At 37.0% G+C, this 22,208-nt stretch overlaps 1 protein-coding gene across 4 annotated transcripts in view; it reads right to left on the minus strand.

Annotated features, from left to right (window-relative positions):
* PRKD1 (protein kinase D1) overlaps positions 1 to 22,208 on the minus strand; it is a 355,629-nt gene that overhangs the window by 20,298 nt on the left and 313,123 nt on the right. For all 4 annotated transcript variants that reach the window (XM_073010867.1, XM_073010866.1, XM_073010869.1 and 1 more), the window contains 3 exons: positions 2,794 to 2,955; positions 2,161 to 2,259; positions 594 to 861 (listed from right to left, as the gene is read on the minus strand). In XM_073010867.1, the coding sequence (XP_072866968.1) occupies positions 594 to 861; positions 2,161 to 2,259; positions 2,794 to 2,955 (529 nt within the window). The remainder of the gene's footprint in view (positions 1 to 593; positions 862 to 2,160; positions 2,260 to 2,793; positions 2,956 to 22,208) is intronic.

The following is a 22,208-nucleotide window of genomic DNA, read 5'->3' on the forward strand; positions in this document are numbered from 1 at the left end:
CTAAACAATGCAACATTGCCAAGGTAATCTATTCTAAAGAAATCATCAGAGATATATATAGGAATGATACATCAGGATGTTCTAATACTAAACAGAAAGAAATAACCTAAAAATTCCAGGGGAATGGCCAGGTAAAATATTACACATATTTTAATGCCACAGAGAGAAAATCAGTAGACAAAGAACTTGGTATACTAATATATGTAATATGATCATTAAAATATCAATATCATAACATTTTTGTGTTGACAATAGTTGAAAAGTTTTTAACACAGAACTAGGCACATATAAGTAAGCCTTTACTAATGATTCATTATTACCATTATATTAAGGTATAAATATTTATAAGTTCTAATGAAATGAGCCAAAATACATTCTCTCTGGTTGTTCACTTACTTCTTAATATACATAACCCAATTTCCGTTATATGTACGTGTCCCACCCAAATTAATTCGTGTCTTTGTGTTTCCATTCTGGTGGGCACTTTACAATGAGCATTTATCAAGTTAACAATTTACAATTAAATTAATTTAAATTAATAACATAAATACATAAGGATTAGATCATTATCATTTTTGAATGGAAGATATTACCTTCATGAGAGATTTCCTTCCAGGGATTTGGTGGATACATGAAAGCTGCGTTCTGAATTTGATCGTGTATGTCTTCATCTTCATTAAATGGGAATGTGCCACTCAGGCTTACATAGATGATGACCCCAACAGACCACATGTCGAGAGAGCGATTGTAGCCCTTGTTCCTTAGGACCTCAGGAGCCAGGTAAGCTGGGGTACCCACCACTGACCTCCGGAAAGACTTTTCTCCAATGATCCGGGCAAAACCAAAATCACAGAGTTTCACCTGTTGATAAAAGGATTTGCAGAAATACTCTGTTCGCAATTGTGTATGTGTGTGTCTTAGTTCATGTTCACCAGATACAACCATAATATTTTAAATACTTTACCTTTACATTAAATGATATGGATTTCTTAAAGTAATAGCTATTTTCTATTTTAGGTATTTGAAGACAGTGGTTTATGTAGTGATACAAAAGTATGTTTTCATTCATAAAAATATCATCTAAACAGTCTCCCTTGGCAGGGCACAGTGGCTCATGCCTGTAATCCTAACACTTTGGGAGGCTAAGGCAGGAGGATTGCTTGAGGACAGGAGTTCAAGGTCAGTCTAGGCAACACAGAGAGACCCCCATCTCTACAAAAAATTTAAAAATTAGCCCGGCATAGTGGTGTGTGGCTATAGTCCCAGCTATTCGGGAGGCTGAGGTGGGAGGACTGATTGAGCCTGCAAGGCAGAGGTTGCTGTGAGCTGAGACTGCACCACTGCACTCCAGCCAGGGGCAACAGAGTGCTCTGTCTGAAAAAATAAATAAATATATAAATAAATAAAAATAAATGAAAAAAAAACCCACAAAACCAAAAAGCAGTCTTCCTTCTCCAAAACCCGAGAGACAAATATGAAGAAGGTAAGTGTACTCAGAAGTGGGTAATATCGTATACAAGGCATGAAAGCATTATGCAAATCAGGGAAGTGATGATTTGATTTGGGCTTATTATGAGTAGAAGGGCTACTTATGAGTAGAAGGGCTTATTATGAGTAGAAGATGAAGGATAAGTACAAAGATGTGTCATGTCATCCACAATAATCCTCAAAATTAGCTCTGCACTGGCACATATATAGGCAGGACCAGAAGGTGTTAGGGAAGCAAGGCAGGACAGTCATCTCAGTCAGGTCACTTGAGATCTATAATTCCCTGAAGAGAGCTGGTTTCCCACTCTCTAAGTTGAGGAAAGGAAAAACGTTTTTCCCTTGTCCTTGAGAACAACAGTGAGGTTTAATATCTTGCCCATTAGTGAGCTGGTAACATCTCTGGGACTCTCAAGTGTTGTCACTCAGGCCACTTCTAGAAAAGCCAAAAGGCATAATGAGAAGGAACTTTTGTGTATAATCAGGCTGGCTTCACCAAAAAACCACATGGCCATAGTCCCAAAGGTAAAAGAAGGTAACAAATGGATAAAAATGAATAGAAAACACTTGCAACAAATAAAGGTTTTAAGGGAAAAATGGAAGGTGACAAGATGCCACATGGAAGCCAGCGATGCTGTCAACTGGCTTTTTGCTGAGAGAGGCTTTTATACTTGCCTGAGGAAAAGGATCAGCTGATGCTAGCAACACATTTTCTGGTTTGAGGTCACAGTGAACTATATTTTTAAAATGAAGGTGCCGCAAAGCCACAAGTATCTATAAAGAAGAAAAATCACCAAAATAATTTCATTCCAGTTTATTAATTTCAAAATGTCTTCTACCAGTTAAAAGGCCAAGAAAAAAACTGACAATGAACATTCAAATTTCTTTATGTTAAAGACACTGAAATGAGCTAGATTAACATAGGTTTCTAAAGAAATTTCAATGAAAAAATTATCATATGATGGTATTCATACAGCAGCCAAGACAGATGTAGATAAAAGACCTATATCTAACAGGGACACCATTCTTAAATATTCTCAAATAATCAAAACTAAACAAATGTACATTTTAAATTTTCATGAAAAGTGTGAATATATGGACCTGCAAATATGTTACTAATTTGGTAGACTGTAGAGTCTGATTAATTTAGATATAAATCACATAATACCATAAGCCACTACAACCTTTTCTAGTGTCGTTTAGACTGGAAGTAGGGACTAAACAACAAAGGCTAGAAAGCTGTGGTTAAACAGTGATAACACTTGATATTAAATATTGTATTTTTTCTGTCTCTAATTTATTTCTTACCTGAGTAATTAAAAACTTCGTTATGTGCTCTGGCAACCTGCCCTTTTCACTTGACAAGATCATTTCCAGCATGTCTCCATGGAGTTTTTCCATAACAACAAACACTCTTTCAGGCGTCTCAAACATACACTCCAAATTTACAACACCAGGGTGATGAAGGTTCTATTAAAGATAAATAAAGCACTTGAAGAAAATGAGTTTTTTGATACTGTTTGGCAAGCTCGTTGATTATACAAAACTGTTCAAGCTTAGAGCTATAGAGAAACCCACACTTAAGATTTTTAACACCTCTACATTCCACATGTGCTGCCTTATATTTTTGAAATTCTAATGTCTCCAAAAAATACATCTTTACTTTCCATGCATAGTGAAATTATTTCTATGTGAAAAAATCCAAGTTCTAGCACAGTGAATTGCTAATTAGGTTTTAATTAGAATACCATATTGAGAAATCTATAATTTCTTAAGATCATCCCCAATATTAAACATATTGTCCTAACTAAGCATACTAGGTTATTTCTATACAACTGGTAGAAATCTAATGTAGTAAAGATGAAATTTATACATGTAGTGCATCGGGCCATGCACTGATGAAGTACCTTAGTCAAAATCTTTTAGAAATGCTTTGCTACTGGTACTGGAGGTTGCAGTTTTTGACAGAAGCTTTTATACTAAGTGAAGATCATAAAAACAGCAAAAAAAAGAAAAAAATTGAGCCTATGCTTTGTCTATGATACCATCCTACCTGCTTGGCTTTCAAGCACGAAACAAATATAGCTAATCCTTGAGAAACACAAATTTGAACTGCGTGGGTCCACTTACATGTGGATATTTTTCAATAAGCACAGTTGGCCCTCAGTATCTGTGGGTTCTGCATCCACAACCAAGTGAGGATTGAAAATACAGCGTTCACAGGATCCAAAAACCTGCGGATAAGGAAGACCAACTTTTCCCACAGGGAAGTTCTGCAGAGCCAAATGTGGGATGTAAGTATGCATGGATTTTGATATCTGGGGCGGGGGTTCTGGAACAAATCCCAGGCCAATACCAAGGGACTACTGTATTTCTACAATAAAGTAATGATTAGTAAGGGTAAGCAGCATTTTGCCTGACACATTAATTGCCACATGTGTCAAGTAAAATTACTCTTAGCATGAGATGATCCCTTGTAATAATGCTTAAATCTGAACGCTCTTCTAGGTCATCGACAAATGCCTTTGATCATTTGACCTTTATCTTTTTTTCTCCGCACAACAACAAATCCTAACATCACAAAAATAATTATATATTCCACTTCTATCCCAATGAGCGAGAGAAGAAAAAATCATCGTGAACAAAAACTACCTAAACAAAAAAAGCAGGAACTAACTTAAATGTGCTAACAGCTGAAGAGAGAAAAAAATTAAATGCTTCTTTATTTTAGAAAAAAAATCTCAGTGAGTGATAAAATTGTACGTACAATGAAATTTAAAACCTGAAATGGCTCACTGTTCAGAAACCTCACAGATGGGTGCTGGGTGGGGAGCAGCAGAAGGGGCTGTGGGTGAGTCTGCATTGTTGTAGTTGTCCTCTTGCTACCACTTGCAAGGAAATCCTGGCATCAACTGGATATAGAACCAGGCTATGGCTAGCAGGAGATCTGATGATGGTAAGTTGTTTCTCAGAGAGTCCTTTTTCTACTTTGCCCATTTTGATCCCTGCCTCAGGCATCCTACGGGTCTCTTTGATTCTGATGCCTTGGGGTCAAATCTTACAGCATAATAGAGCCATGGAATTGCAAGTTTATTATGAATGTGATCTGAGCAGATGCCTACACATCTACCTAATAGCCTTTAACCTCTAAAGGGCTAGAGTCATTGTTCTTCAAACTGTTGCACTGTTAACTGGTCAAATCTGGCAACTTCGGATAGACCTCACCTCCTGAGTTGCTCTCTCCTGGTCAGAGCTGAAGCACATGGAGAGAGCTGGGGTTCACAAAGCTCGTATTAACAACCCTCTTACTTTACTTTTCCTGACTGCTTGCAAATAAGAGCAGATATCCAGATGGCTTTGAATATTATGGGAGGGCCAGTTGCTAAGGAGGAGACTAATATGACCATACACACTTGTTTGATAGGCACTATGGAACATGTGATAACATTGCTCATACTTGAACTTGTGCCCCAGGCTGTCTCATTTCCTTTTCTTTATATGCCTTTCCCTGTTAGAGAAGCCACACTAACTGCACAGACCACTGGCCTCTGAATTGTCAAAGGTCTCAGCTGCCCTCTTTTAATCAATAATCATAGCATGAGCTTTAAGGATTACATGAGTTCTGCCAGAGTTCTGATTCTCCTAGGACAAGTCCACTATGAGATGTACAAAGTACACGTTCCTCTTTGAGCATCTTCTTCATTGATTCTTTTATTTTTCTATTTAATATAACTGTAAACACTTAAGCAGTGTTCTGGGGAGTCTGGCTTCCTTAAATAGCTAAGCTTTGCCATATGGGTGGGAAGCAGAAGCAATGAATAGGAAAGGAGCAGAGCAACAGCAGTAGACAGAAAGGGTAGGTGTCCTCTGTGTGTGTGCAGAGGAAAAACTAGTAAGATGAAGAAGAGATAAAGGTTCAGGGAGAGTGACCTCGGGGGCCCAGGGAGGGCAGGGAGCACAGGAGTGGTGCTGGAGCTGCACAGCCTGCTGCTTCTGCTGATCTTAGGTTCTGAAAGCTGGAGAAGAGGGGAGAGTCGTAATGACTGGGGAGCCCTCCTAATTAAATTATCACAATGATGTGATTCCTTATGTTCCTCTACCTGTATTCCTCTTTTTTTCTTTTTTTTATATGGAGTTTCACTCTTACTGCCCAAGTTGGAGTGCAATGGCAAATCTCGGCTCACCACAACTTCTGCCTGCCAGGTTCAAGCGACTCTCCTGCCTCAGCCTCCCGGGTAGCTGGGATTACAGGCATGCGCCACCACGTCTGGCTAATTTTATATTTTTCATAGAGATGGGGTTTCTCTATGTTGGTCAGGATGGTGTCTGACTCCTGACTTGAGGTGATCCGCCCACCTTGGCCTCCCAAAGTGCTGGGATTACAGGCATGAGCCACTGCACCTGGCCAGTACATGAGTTCTCAGAGGTACTGAAGTCCTTCACTCAATTTATTCCTTTTTCCTACTCTACAACATGACCGGAGGTGCCCCTGTACAGAGGGTAGAACTTTAATACCTGTTTATTTCCAGAATTGGGGTATTTACAGAATGTTCTAAGTCAAAAGTAAGGGACAGATTAATGACAGTGTTCATTTAATGTCAACTATTTTGTGCTATGTTCACTGTCAGCTCCGAAGGGCTCTACAAATGTTCTTTAATAGCATCTTGATGTAAAGGACAAGGGAACATTTTGTTATTTCCCAATAATGGGCTTTGAATGTGGTTAGATATATAGATTTTTTAAAATACATATTCAATGAAACCTCAGACTCAAGGCCAAGTATACACAACTGATAAAAAGAAGTCTTAGAAAACTTTAAATTCATTTCACTTGGTCCTTGCTCTTTTATGAGCATATTTATACTTTACAGTTTTCCCAAAGTACATATTGAATGACAGCTGAAAAATCTTCCCAGTAGCGAAGTGATTTTGCTTTATCTGAAGAGTTGATATACAACAAGTTTATTTTAACATTTATTGTATATGGTTGAGACAAGGTCATCATAGATACTTGCTTATGAACTCTATTTTTTCTTGCATTGAAACAAATGACCAAACTTGCTTTTATATTTGATAGTAACAAAATAAAATAAAACAGAATACATGGATCATGACTTATTTAGTCAAACTTCTTATACTGCACTGATAAGAATATGTCATTAGCCTACAGAATACATTTGAAGACTGGAAATAAGAAAAAAGTTTTAGCTATTATTTCTCTATTTTCATGCGTAATTATTTTTTTAATACCTTAAGTACAACTTTAAGTTCAACCAAGGTGGTCCATGTGACTTTTCATGAACAGTTTTAATTTTTCATATAAAATATGAAACAGCCTTTAAACCATTTCCTCCTAATGTCCAAAGTAACAGATTAATAATTTTAAAATGGCTAGAAGACTGCAACATCAACTATGGCATAGTAGTGTGCAAAGAGATTTTTGCCCAACTTCTCAGGCTTTCACAGAAATGCAGATAAATTTCATGGCAGAGCAAGCTACTACAGGACTCTCTGGCCATCTGTTTGTTGCATTTAAGTAATTTAATTTTCAGGAAATGAAACATTTGGCCAAGTACAGGAAAAAATAGTGTCCATTCACACATAACAGATTGATGACATATCCACGGGGTGAATATAAGTTGTTTCGAAGCCTGGGAGGAAATATCATTTGTAGATAAAGACAAAAACTCTCCTGACCCAAGTTGCCTAGAAAATGTGTATATAATCAATGGAAATTAGTCACTAGAAGCAAAGACTTTTATAAAAGTAATATCTCAAGAAAATAAAGAATTGACTAATTCTAATTTTTTTGTGTATATGTAATTCTCATTTATATTTTTTGATTTGTGTTAAAGGATATTCTTTAATATTGATATCTAAGTACTAATATTTTTTAAGTCTAACATTGTTGCTTTATTGTAAATCTAGAGTTTATAATTTATTCCATATATGTAGCTTCCACCTTCTATCTTTAGGATTATTCTACTCAAACATATGAGAGGTAGGATAGAGGAGAATTAGATTCAATCTATCTTTTCAACAGGTCTTTAGGAGCAGTGCAATCTTAACATGGGAATTCTGACTAACTTTTTGTCAAAGAACAAACTGACTTAGTTCACAATGAGATAGAAAAACTAAATAAAAATGTGATGAGCCTAGGATCTACATTCTAAATGGCATGCAAATCAGAAGGAAGAATATTCCATTACACAATGGAATGGGTGGGAGCATGAGGTACAGTACTGAAGCAGTGGCCTTGTTGACTCTCATTCCTGCCAGTTTGCCAGGGTCAAGAGACGAGCATACCTTCTTATCCATTTTCTAATTACAGTCTCTTATAATTTATGCTTCATGTCATGGTCTTAGAAATCACAATACTTTAATACCTTATTAAAGGGAAATAGACTATACTTACCTGATAGAGACTAAAAAGCCATCTTGCAGAGAACAGACAATTATAAAAGTACTTGTTAAAGATGATACCCACATTGATATAGTAAGATCTCCTAAATTCCACAGTCTTATATTCAATTGTCTTTTGGGTATGTTCACTTAAATGAAAGAGGTCCAACAATGAAATCAGTGTCTCTCCACCCAAACTTACTCTTCTAGAATTTCTTCACTTGGTGAATGGTGAATCGCCTAGGTCAGCAACCTTCAGCTCATCCTAAATGTTAACTTCTCTTTCATTTCCAACAACCCGCTGGTCTCTAAAACTAATAGAGCCCACTTCCTTCATCTCTCACACTGACCCCTTACCTTCATCCTCACCACTGCTGCCTGGTTTGAGCCCTCATCTCTTTTTTAGGGATCCGCTACAGCATCCCAACTGATCTTGCCTTAGGTCTTGTTCTCCAACCCAGTCTTCAAAAGGCTGCCACTGTGATCTTCCCAAAGGTGATTCTGATGTTACCATCTTGCTTCAAGCCCACAAGTGAATCACCACCAACTTCTGGATAAGGTGCCTACCCTTAGTGAGGTATATGAAACACTTCAATATCAGCTCCTTTTTCTCTTTCTGCTGAAGTATTTCTCCAGCTTCTTCTCTTCTTCACCAAATATCCACCCTTTTTGTTGCCACCCTAAAACCATTTTTATACCAAGCCACACTCTCTCCTTTCTATGTTTTCATACATACTACCCTTCAGCCTGAATGCGAACATTTGTCTGGTGTGAATATTCAGCTGTCAGGTAGCTTTCATTGACTCTCCCAGTCTGTCTTGGATGTCTCTCTACTCTCACTCTTTACTATAATCCCCTTTCATAACACTTATCCTATCATATTTGATTATTGGTGGACCTATTTGTCTTACTTACAAGACTACAAGCTCCCTAAGGGCTATCATTTATCATTTTGTATTCCCAGTCAGTATAAGTCTAGTCGACTGGTACATACTAAATATTCAACACAAGTTTTGTTAAATTTGATTGAAAGATGAAGAGTCTCTACTTCTCCTTACTTTTCATTAAGTGAATAATATTCTTTAAGATTTCCATGGCTTTTAGATATGCTAGTATATGTTTGACAGACTTAGTGACAGTACATTTTGCATCAAATATGATATATGGTGACAGCCTCTCTTCAGAAAAAAATACAGTACATGGCTTTTTAGTTGAGTTCTCTTAAATCTGTTAGTAGGAAATTTCAGGATTCTGATGACAAATATACTCATAAGTAATGACTTTTTTTTTGGAGACAGATTCTCACTCTTGCTCAGACTGGAGTGCAGTGGCACAGTCTCACTTCACCACAGCCTCTCCCTCCTGGGTTCAAGTGATTATCCTGCTTCAGTCTCCTGAGTAGCTGGGATTACAGGTGCCTGCCACCACGTGTGGTTAATTTTTGTATTTTTGGTGGAGATGGGGTTTCACCATGTTAGTTAGGCTGGTCATGAACTCCTGACCTCAAGTGATCTGCTGGCCTCGGCCTCCCAAAGTGCTGGGATTACAGGCATGAGCCACCCTGCACCTGGCCAGTAATTACTTTTTTGATAAATACGAATAATATGGATGTCCTCTGAGAGATGTCACCACTGATGAGTTGCAACGATTTCCCTAGGACCAAGGATATGATAAAGACAGTCTCTTTCACTTTCTAGGTACAACCCCCTCAAAATCTACCAGTTTTGATCAGTGTTTTTTAAGATTTCAACATCTTTGATAGGAAGAAACATGATTTTCCTACTATTTAGGAGACTGGTATTTGTTTAATATCTGCTCTTAATAAGGAGATACTTTAGATTCAGATCATTCTCAAAAGCCACCAGGAAACAGTTATCAGCAAGAGATAAGCAACGTAGTAGCACAGTCAGGATATTCCCTTCCCTCCACGCCAACCCTCCTTTACATTGTGAAAACCTTACTATGATTCCATCATTGTCCTGAGAATGAGAATAAAGAACTGAAAATGGGCTATTCAGATGATAATGGTCACTGTACCTGTTTTACTTCTTACTTAGAAAAGGTCTTTCAACTCCTCTTATTTTTTTATTTAACCCAGAACAGGTATGACTACAAGTAAAAGCCTGGAGACCTGGAGCTTAGTTTCAGGAGCAAGTTCTCTGAAGACAGATGGCCTGAGTTTGAATTCCAGCTCTGCCTCTTCCCAGCTTCTGCCTTCAGGTGAGTTATCTAAACTCTCTGAGGTGCTTCCAATTCTTATGTAAAATAGGATGATAATAATGTATCAACTCATAACACAGTCAGGTCTTATTAGTTAATGTAACAAAATAGTTGGAATTGTGCCTGACACAGAGTAAGGGTTACTTATTATTACTGGGTAAATTTTATGGCATTTAAAAATGATTTGGGCCCAATGTCCCTCTTTAGCTTGATAACTGAAAGTTTACAGTAAGCCACAGAGAAGAAAACTTCCTTTAGCCTTTCACCCAACGGAGGCTGTATCAGATTAAGTATGAACTGCCACAGACTCGCACCTTCTAGTTAGTCAATCCCCGTCTTTCCCCTTACTGTGTGTGTTTTTTTAAACAACAAATTTATTAGCTCACAGTTCTGTAGGTCAGAAGTCTGGTGAGCTCAGCAGTTTTGACTGGTCTGGGTTTCATAGACAGAAATCAAGTTGTTGGCAAGCTGCTCTCTTATCTGGAGGCTCTGAGGGAGAACCGCTTCCAAGCTCACTCAGGTTGTTGACAGAGTCCAGTTATTTGGGCTGCAGGGGTGAGGTCCCTGTTTCCTTGTTGGCTGTGAGCCAAGTGTCTGTCTCAGCTCCTTGAAGCTGCCTGAATTCCTCATGATGTTGCTCCCCATATCTAACCAGCTACTGTGCGTGGAGTCCTTCACACACTTCGAATCTTTGTGACTACTACATCTCTTCTGCCTCCAGTGGGAGAAGGTGCTCTGCTTTTAGGGGCGCATGTGATTAGATTGATCACACCTGAATAATCCAAATGACTCTTCCTATTATAAGGTCTGCAACTTTAATTATACCTGTAAAGTTCCTTTTGCCACCTCAGGTAACATACTCATTGGTGCCTGAGATTAGGGTGCAGACATCTTTGGCGGTGCAGGGGTGGGTGGGAGAGCATTCTGCCTACCACGCCATACAAAGTCTCCACGATTTGGTCTGCCTAACACATTCCTCAATTCTAGGGCAGGAGTCTTTGTCCTTTGGAACTGAGGGAAAGAGTTCACAAACAACTGTAATAAGATTTATTTATTAGTTATATTATTTATAAATGAACACGTTCAAATATACTCAAAAGTAAAGTGAACACTATAAAGACATCCATGTATCTGCCAATCTGGATGCATCCATTTTGCCAATCTGGATGCATCTACTTTTTCACACCTTGCTTTTTTTCTTTTGATGTATCTTCAGATGGAAGACAGTATCTTTATTTGTGAAGACGTATAAGGCTTCATATTTTATTGGAAATTGTAATCATTTCAAATAATACAAATTAAAGAACAAAAGGATACCAGCAAAACAAAACAAAAAGAATACTCATACTTAATCCTCATTTAGTGAAAGAAAAATAAACTTTCAGGTATTAAAATCTTGCCCAACTTACATATTACCATTATAGTTCATTAATATTTTATACTAACATAAAAATCTTTTATTTTATTCTTATGCAGTTATGTAAAGGAAAGATGAATGAAAGGGAATGGGAAAAGTAGGCTGCTTTTTTTCAGATAATTAAAAATATGAAGCCCAAATTATACATTTTTCTCAAGGATGGTTACTTTTCTCCCTTTTTTCTTGTTGCTAACCCTAAGGTATTTTCAGGATACTATATAACCTACTTATGAAGATGTTTTACTATAATAACATAATTATTTCCCATCATGGGGTACCTTGCTGTGTTTTCAGAGCTCAGTAATGGCAGAGGTGCTTCTACTCTGAGGTCAATTAAGGGAAAGGCTGTGTGTTGTATCACATGGAAGTTATCCTGGTCTAAAGTGAGAACAGAGGTCATTTGGTTATTGCCTATGAACACGTCCCCATTTCATCTTCGGCTGGCAAAAAGTTTACAATTAAAACAGGATTATTCTTCATTAATCATCTTTTCGGGGGTAGCATGTTTTGAGAAATTTCATCTACAGTATTTTAGAAATTCACATTGATATTAACTTAGAACAAATTATGTTAATACGTACTGTCAGAGGAATAAATGCACATGACATGACTTCAACAAGACCAAATAGAACAATCTACCCTCTTGTGAACAGGTGTCACTGGTTGACTGTTATATCAATGAGGTCATGATCAAATTTAACTCACTGGACTCTGAGAATTCAGAAATTCTCACATCACTCCTATTAAGAACAATTTGCTCAAACCATCCATTGGAACTAGAGTATAATTCTACTTTTGTTGTGCCACTAATTAGCAGAGATTTATCCTGGTTTAATATAGTTCAAAATTTTGTAGAAAAAATAGTAAGTTGAAGTATCTCCATTAACTGTTAATGACAACATATATATTGTGCCCTCATATCTAGAAAGGGAGTCAACTTTGAGGTGGCTAGCTTATAATGCACAAAGTATGATTACAATGTTTTCATCCTAAATTAGTTGTAGTATTGTGCATTCTGTTAAGTAAAATTGGCCCTAAGTGCCGGGGAGAGGTGAGGACCAATTCAATGTTTTCATAGCAAAATAAATCACTTGAGGACTAATCTGTGTGTGTGTGTGCATATATATATATACACATACATATTTTTTTTTTTTTTTAATTTTTTGAGACAGAGTCTTGCTCTGTCAGCCAGGCTGGAGTTTAGTGTTGTGATCTCCACTCACTGCAACCTCCGCCTCCTAGACTCAAGGAATTCTCCCACTTCAGCCTCCCAAGTAGCTGGGACTACAAGCGAGCACCGCCACACCCAGGTGTTTTTTTTGTTTGTTTGTTTTTGGGTTTTTTTTGTATTTCTAGTAGAGACAGGGTTTCACTATGTTACCCAGGCTGGTCTCGAACTCCTGGCCTCAAGTGATCCGTCTGCCTCAGCCTCCCAAAGTGCTGAAATTATAGGCATAAGCCACTATGCCCGGCCAACATCCATGTATATTCAAAAACCTATCCACACACCTCACAGTCATTCTTCATTTCTTACATTCTAGAAATGATTCAATCTAGATTTAGATCCAGGATTGCTGCAGACACATGATAAATATAATGAGTCCTCTCTTTTCCCTATAAAAGGAGAAGTAGCTAAATGTAGAGGGGTGAGAGGAGTATGCAGAAAGCAACACTTATAAATACTCTTTCATCATCTTTCATTTTTTCTAGCCTTTTTTGACTTTTCCACATAGAAATAGTATAAAAATATTTGACATTTTCTACCCATCACCAGGCATCCTTCAGAAAAGATGAATGGAAAATTTTAAAAACAAAACCAATCAAGAAAATGAGAAAAAAGCCACAGACTGGGAGAAAATATTCGAAAAAGACACAAATGTCTTTGTGATATAGAACTATTATCTAAAATATACAAAGAACTACTAAAACACAACAAGAAAACAAACAGCCAGATTAAAAAATGGGCCAAAAACCTTAACAGACGCCCCTCACCAAAGAAGCTATACAGATGGAAAATAAGTACATGAAAAGTTGCTCAATATCAGATGTCATCAGGGAAATGCAAAATAAAATACCAGTAAGATACTATTACACACCTATTAGAATTGCCAAAATCTGGAACTCTAACAAGGCCCAATGCTGGCAAGGATGTGGAGTAACAAGAACTTTAATTCATTGCTGGTGGGAATATAAAATGGTACAGCAACTTTGGGAGACAATTTAGTAGTTTCCTACAAAACCAAACAAATACTTAATATACCATCATACTTCTGGGTATTTACCCAAAGAAGTTTAAAACTTACATTCACACAGAAACCTGCAGAGATAATTGCCAAAACCTGGAAGCAAACAAGATGTCTTTCAGTAGGTGAATGAACAAACTGTGGTACATCCAGGGAATATTATTCAGTGCTAAAAGGAACTAAACTCTCGAACCATGAAAAAATATGGGGGAAACTTAAATGTATATTACTAAGTGAAAGAAAGCAACCTGAAAAGGCCACATACGATGTGATTCCAGCTATGTGACATTCTGGAAAGACAAAAAGAGAAAACTATGCTGACAATAGAAAGATCAGTGGCTGACAGGGGTTGGGCTAAAGGATGGTTGAATATGTGAAGCACAGACGACTTTTAAGGCAAGGAAAATACTCTGTACGATACTATATGATGGATATATGTAATTATACATTTGTCCAAACCCATGGAAAGTTCAACATCAAGAGTAAACCATGATGTAAACTATGGACTTTAGGTAATTATGATTTGTTAAGGTGGGTTCATCCACTGTAACAAATGTACCACTGTGGTGGGGGAGATTCATAGGGGGCGAAGGTATACATGTGTGGGGGCAAGGTGTATATGGGAAATCACTGTATCTTCCTCTTAATTTTGCTGTGACATTAAAATTGCTCTAAAAAATAAAGTCTTTTAAAAATATCACTTTAAATAAAAGAAACAATAAAACCCCAGTGAAATCTAGATGCTCTAAGCCCATCATCTGGACTCATACACTGAGGAATCATTGGCATTAATGCCTGTATATGCTTGAATTCGATACTGTAATTTTCGGGGTGGGGGGAGTGAGAACTCAAGAAAGATTCACATAGCAAGGATCTTGTATGCATGCATCCCAGTTCCCACCTTCTAACTCCCAACCAAGGTCAAAAGAGTGTAATGTTGGAAAATCAGAAAAAAAAAAAAAAGGCCACAAAAACAGAAAATTAATGACTAACTAATTCATTTCTAAAAATGTGGTGTTAATAAACATTCCGTTCTTCAAGTATGACCCCCTTCCCTTCATACCATTATTGGGTTTGTGTTTAGGAGACACAGAATGTTAAAAGTGTGAATTATTACCAAAAAATAAAAACCACTGGAATCTACATGAAGCTGTTTAATTGTTTACAAAAATTGAAAAATGGAGCAAATATTTGGATTTTTCTTCTACTTGGCATGAAATGTCTGGAAATGAAGACGCCTATGGAAAACTTTTTATTTCCTGTTAATCTACCTGGCTGGAAACAGTAACACAAAAATCCAATCTAGGCTTGGCATTAGATTTTAAGTGTAATTTTTGACAAATCCTATTACTGTAGTATAGCTTCTACATTTAGATGTCAGCACACCAAAAAGCATAACATTCCATGATGTGTTAAATAATGTGTGCAGACACATAATCCTTCAGACGTATTATATACCAGATAATGGTAACTAAAGTGAGCACGTAGGGTCTACTGGACAAGGTTAGATGACAGAATAGTATGTGCAAAAAGTCAAATGGTAATACCTTACATCTGTATAAGCTTCTATGGCAAAATGAGTTTAACTAACATATTCTTCAAGTTAAACAAGTTTCCAATTATAGGATTTCTCAGAATTGTTAATAAGTAAAAGGCTATGTTTACTTCTAAGACACGACTCTTAGAACATTTTCCATACACAACATACACAACATTTTCCAAATTTTCTTGATGAAAAAATGTGCTTCCGCCCCTTCTATGAAGGAGCTCAAAAGACTAGTGTTCTTTGAAAAATATACTGGGAAATAATGATTTTTAAAATGTTTTATATAGGATTTAATTGAGTCCCCAAAAACTCCTATGAAGGAAATAGACCAAGTCAGCATGATTTCCAATGCACAGTTAAGAAAACCAAGGTTGAAAGAGATTTACTAAAAAACGGAAAATTTTTACTTGAAACCTAGCCTTTTGACACTTAACTTTTCACTATGACTTAACTTCTAACAGAATATCTATCTGGAAAATTTTCTAAATTAATTTTCTTTTTCTTATAATAGATAGTTGTTTTTCTCTATTTTAGACATATATATATATAACCTATACACTTTATTTTTGGAACATGCAAAAGACAGTAAGATTTCCTTAGAGCTCCAAAACATGTCTTGCCTATAGAAACAGTTTCATAAAAATTCTTCATGTAATAAAACGCAAGGAAAGAAATATTTGAAGAAATATAGTACAAATTAGATGAAACAACAGAAATACAAACCAGCATCTCAATACACACTGAAAGAGAAAGCATCCACATTTTGCACATTTTCCTCTAGAGAAATAATTGATTTCTTTGTGATTTAAAAAGAAGTCTCTAGTTTCCAAAAATTTTCATTTTCCCGTGCAGACTTAGCAAGATAATTCTCTGGTTTTCTGTCATAATTATCTCCTCTCTACTTACTCCTGATCATCCAGAAGATATATATTTAATCTTGTTCCATGAAGACAAGTTACTATGTTTTTTAGACAAAAAAAGAATGATGGTAAGAAATGCTTTATTCTCTTATTGCCATGCCCTGCAAATTTGTATCCCCTGGTTCCCTCAGTTGTGGCTACATATTTCATTCAACAAATATTTCCTGAGTGCCTACCAGGGGCCAGCATTATGCTAAGGCATGTTCAGCTCCATCCCACTTAAAATTTTTTCTTACCTTTAAACTTTCTTCTCTGTAATACATAAACCCAAAACACTGATCTGATCATAACAATTTCTTTTTGAAAACTTTTCAATAATTCATCATTGCCCAGGCATAATAAAATCCAACTGACTTGGTAACAAATCAAAGGTTCTCCATGAACTCACACTAAGCCCATTTCCTCGTCTCATTGCAGGCTTTGTCCCACTAAAGCAGTCTCCAAACTAAGGAAAGCATACTCTGGGAGATAAAAAGGAGTTTTTACGAGATATGTGAGCACAGAGATGGTTTTAAGAAAATCTATTTTGTTTACATTTATATCCCTACTATGTGGAACACCCTGGCCATTCAATAATTATACTTTGAATGAACACATGCATGAATGAATCCTAACAGTCCACACATACTCTTCTAATACAGACCTGTCTAAGAATATCCTGTGGTCTGAAAATTTTCCATCCCCAAGTTTGCTTTCATGATGATTTTTCTCCAGTTTTCTAAAAGGAAGGCATGGATGTCATACATTCCAAATATTACTATGGTGCTTTGCTATGGGGAGAAAAATACTTTCTTCCATGGGGAGAACAATAATGGGAAAATTTGAAATACTGTGTTGGTATGAAGTGAATGACCCTAATGAATTGGAAATCAATTCTTTTGCAACTTAGTTTCTAATTCAGGCTTTCAACAATAGTAAAGAAGGATTTAATGAATTTATAAACAGAGGAAGGATTCAAATGAACTTCTGAAGATAAATATAAATCACTGAGGTTTTTCTTTTTTTTACAACTCAGCTCCTATATTTTAAAAAAAGGAATAAAATTATTTCTGAACCCTGTCTCATTTGAGTAACAAGTAATGTTCACTCACCAATTTATGAACTACATTTAAATCAATTTCATTAAATAATGCATTTCCAGTGATATTTTACTTTTTATGTTATACAAGCATAAAGATTTACAGAATATTTATCTTGCTGAATAATATCTATATAGTTATATAAGTAATAAGTGACAAGAGTTATGATAATAAATTAATCATGGAGAATATTTGAAACATTTAAAATGTTGCCACCCGGGCGCCTGTAGTCCCAGCTACTCGGGAGGCTGAGGCAGGAGAATGGCGTAAACCCAGGAGGCGGAGCTTGCAGTGAGCTGAGATCCGGCCACTGCACTCCAGCCTGGGCGACCCAGAGCCAGACTCCATCTCAAAAAAAAAAAAAAAAAAAAAAAAAATGTTGCCACCAAGACATTTAAAAATACACACATGTACTTTTGTTTTTGAGACACAGTCTCGCTTTGTCGCCCAGGCTGGAGTGCAGTGGCATGATCTTGACTCACTGCAATCTCCGCCTCCAAGGGTCTCCTGCCTCAGCCTCCTGAGTAGCTGGGACTACAGGCATGTGGCACCATGCCCAACTACTTTTTTTTTTTTTTTGTATTTTTAGTACAGACAAGGTTTGCCATGTTGCCTAGGCTGGTCTTGAACTCCTGAGCTCAGGCAATTTGCCCGCCTCAGCCTCCCAAAGTGCTTGGATTACAGGCCGGAGCCACCGTACCCAGTCGATGTACACATATTTTTATTGCAAAGAATTATGAAAAGTAGGGCAAGACAAGACTTCAAAGTATAAAAACTCATTAAATTGAAATATAATTCTGTGGGGAAAGTGGAATAGGCTCAAGGAAAACAAGGAATGTTGCAAAATGTACTGTTGTTAAAGAAAAGCCTATTCACGTATTTTAAAAAATAGTTGATAAAGGGTATCAAATGTCTATAATATTTATATTATAATGGGTACATTTAAAGGAGTGATATGACAGCTTTATTGTGAAATACCAATATTTTCCATCCACTAGAAAATTAAAACAATTTTTGACAAAATAGTTCTAGATGCCAACTTAAAAATACACAAGGAGGTACAAAGTTTTCAGAATTCTTTTTGAGAGCACATGAAGAAAAATGTTTGAAGATCACTCTTATAAAATAATCCAAAGTTTTCCGCTCAGCTTTTCAAAACTGTTTATGTTGCTGACGTGGTTGCTTGGCCCTAATGACCCTTTCCACCGTTTCTCTGCCTATGAAAACCGTATGAATCTTTCCAGGTTTTGCCAATGCCAGGCTTCTCTTCGAAGCTCTCCCTGAATCTGTGGTAATCCATAACTTCTTCTACTGTGCTTCCACAGCGATTCTGACTTCTAACTACTTGTATCTGACTGCCCAGAGTATCAACATTTTAAAGGGTTTTATTAATGTTTATATGGCCCGAAGGCCCAGCAAATCACTTTGTATAAAGGAATGAAAGGCTTCACAGGTACTGTCGAATGACTTAATATTTTCAATAATTGAAGGAAGAGTTCTTGCCTTCTTGAGAAATTGGAAGAATGATAGAAAAATACACAAAGGGAGAGAATATCTTGTGGGGAAAAATATTAGGGTCACATGTTTGGCTTTAGGCTGACTGGGTTCGGGTGGGGGCAGCACAGCAAAGTGGAGATGTCCTAAGGATGGAAAGTGAGACTGAAGTGCCTGTGGAAGGCTGGACTCAAGAGCTGTATTAAGGAATGGCCTAAGAAATGACAGGTGACTCTCTCAAAATGGATGACCTCACTCTGGGAATGAGCTTCGAATGTGCGTAAATCCTTCAGATAAATGGAGGGAGAAGTTTAGGAAGATAGAGGAGTTAGCAAGGAAGGAAAAGTTGGTTCTGGTAAGTACAGGGATGAAGTGAGAAGAGAGATTTAAAAAGGAAGGAGTGAGCCTTAGAAATCAAGGGTATGGCAAAAAAAAAAAAAAAAAAAGAAAGAAAGAAAGAAAGAAAAAAGCCATGCATTGTCGTGTATTTTCTTTAAGAAAGGTGGAGAAACCAATGACAAGAGGGGAATTTATAAACAAGAAATGAAAGAAGAGCAGAGTACAAATTTGAAGTGTGGCAGAGATTTGACCATAGCTATGAGAGGCAGCCTAGACAAATCAAGACCACACTTTGTTGTTATCGTTTGTGGCTTTTTTCCAGGAGACAAGGTCTCACTCTGTTGCACAGGCTGGAGTGCAGTGGTGTGATCATAGCTCATGGCAGCCTTGAATTCCCAGGCTCAAGTGATCCTCCTGCCTCAGTCCAAGTAGCTAGGACTACAGGTGCATACTACCACACCGACTTAATTTTTTATTGAACAATACAGATTTATTATCTTACAGTCTGGGGGTTAGAAAACAAACATGGTTCTTACTGGACTAAAATCAAAGGGTTGGCAGGGCTGTCTTGTTTTCTGGAGGTTCTAGAGGGGGATCTGTTTTCTTCCCTTGAATTTGAGTACCAAAAATGCTAATGTGAATATTTCACACCTTTCAAAAATATTTTATTTTAGGTTCATAGTGTTTGTTATATATGTGAATTGAGTGTTGTAGGGGTTTGGTATACAGATGGTTTCACTATCCAGGTAATAAGCATTAGTACTCAATAGGTAGTTTTTCAAACCTCACCCTCTTCCCATACTCCTCCCTCAAGTAGGATCTAGTATCTATTGTTCCCTTCTTTGTGTCCACATGTACTCAGTGTTTAGTTCCCACTTATACGTGAGAACATGTAGTGTTTTGTTTTCTGTTCCTGTGTTAGTTTGCCTAGGATAATAGCCTCCAGCTCTATCCATGTTGCTACAAAGACATTATCTCCTTTTTTATGGCTATATAGTATTCCATGGTATATGTGTACCACATGTTCTTTATCCAGTCTACCATTTTTTGCCATTTAGGTTGATTCTGTGTCTTTCCTATCGTGAGTTGTGAGTTACCTCTAGGCTGGTCTCTAACTTCTGGCCTCAACTGATCCTCTCACTTTGAGAGGGATTATAGGTGTGAGCCATTGTTCTGTTTTTAAATGACGACAGACTTGGATGAGAAGAGAATATAAACCAGGAAAGTAGAGGTAATTTTATGAGATAAATATAGGAGAATAATTTATGAACCCTAAAATTCATTTTTTCTACATTCTGTATTCTATATTCAGTACTTTTAAAATTCCAAAATGCTTTTATGTATTATCAATAGGAGCTCTAGTATTGTTCCTTGTATCAATAAATGAAAGTTACAATACAAGAAAAGGAGAAAAATATTAGTGAATCCATTAGAATTATATATACATGTATTTTTCTTAACCTTCATATGCACTGTGATATTCTAAAATTAGAAAATAAAAATTAGTTTTGACTGAATAAGTCTGTTGATTTAAATGAAAAAATACATAAAATATATCATACCAGTGTTATTTGCTTCAGATTTTAACCTTCTAACTCGCCTGGTGTGGTGTCTCATGCCTGTAATCCTAGCATTTGGGGAGGCTGAGGTGGGAGGATGGCTTAAGTTCAGGAGTTCAAGGCCAGCCTGGATAACATTGTGAGGCTCTGTCTCTACCAAAAATAAAAAAATTAGCCAAGCCTAGTGGGGCACACCTGTAGTTCCAGTTAATCAAGAGGCCAAGGTGGGAAGATTGCGTGAGCCTGTGTCAAGGCTGCAGTGAGCTGTGATCGTGCCACTACATTCCAGTGAGATGACAGAGTAAGACCCTTTCTCCCAAAAAACAAAAAAAGCTTTTAAGTGCTCTAACATATATTTGCATGTCCTTATGAAGGTCAGTTTTCTGTGATATCCTTAATAATCATAAAACATCCTTTTATTTTTATTTTGAAATGAATAACAAAAAATTCAAAAACAATATACACGGGATGATGGAAATGTTATGAAATAAGCTTAATGTCTACGGTAATTTTTTTGTTTTGAGATGAGTCTCACTCTGTCATCCAGGCTGGGGTGTAGTGGTACAATGTCGCCTCACTGCAACCTCTGCCTCCTGAAGGGCTCAAGTTATTCTCCTACCGCAGCTTCCTGAGTAGCTGGGACTACAGGTGTGCACCACCACACCTGGCCAATTTTTGTATTTTTTAGTAGAGATGGGGTTTCACCATGTTGGTCAGGCTGGTCTCAAACTCCTGACCTCAGGTGATCTGGCTGTCTCGGCCACACAGCATGCTGGGATTACAGGCATGAGCCAGCGCACCTGGCCAGTACCTACATTAATTAACACCCATTGAAACATAATAATAATGAAGTATTTACAGATAATAAAAATAGAGCTATTCCAAATGGTATGAGATATAAATGATATGCCATAACACTTAGACTTGCCTTAATTTATATTATTCAAAAATATCTAATGAGTTTAGTTTTCTAATGATTAAATCGGATCTTGGAAGGCCTTCATCTAAGTTATACAGAGAAAATGAAATGGAAAAAAAAAAAACGAAGAGCTCTACCTTTTCTCACATTCCCTATTCACACAACTTCGAAGTCTTCTACAAGCTCAGGTGCTTTTTCACAAGAACAGAAACAAATCAAAATTTGATCTGAGGACCTAGCAGAGCTGAATGAGGAGGATTTTGCCCCACTGGCATTTCAACCCACATGGTTGCCTCTGGAGAATGAGGAGGAGGAAGAGGGAGGGCAAAACTTCTCAGGCCCTACTAGGGCACCAGCTTTCATAAGCTAGAGGACCACAAGGTAGAAGATACCAAATGCTTCTGGGTACTACCTATGTATATGCAGAGGATTAGAATTTTATTTCTCAAGATTAGTAAAAGAAAATCTTCCTCTCCATTCAATTGACTTCAATCATGGTACTTTTTTTTTTTTTTTTTTTTTAACATATGAGAGTTAGTGAGTTGGAAGCCAACCCCCACTCCCATCCTCATTAATATTTTGTCTC

Source organism: Chlorocebus sabaeus, chromosome 24 (assembly GCF_047675955.1).
Source record: "Chlorocebus sabaeus isolate Y175 chromosome 24, mChlSab1.0.hap1, whole genome shotgun sequence".
NCBI classification, from domain to species: Eukaryota; Metazoa; Chordata; class Mammalia; order Primates; family Cercopithecidae; genus Chlorocebus; species Chlorocebus sabaeus.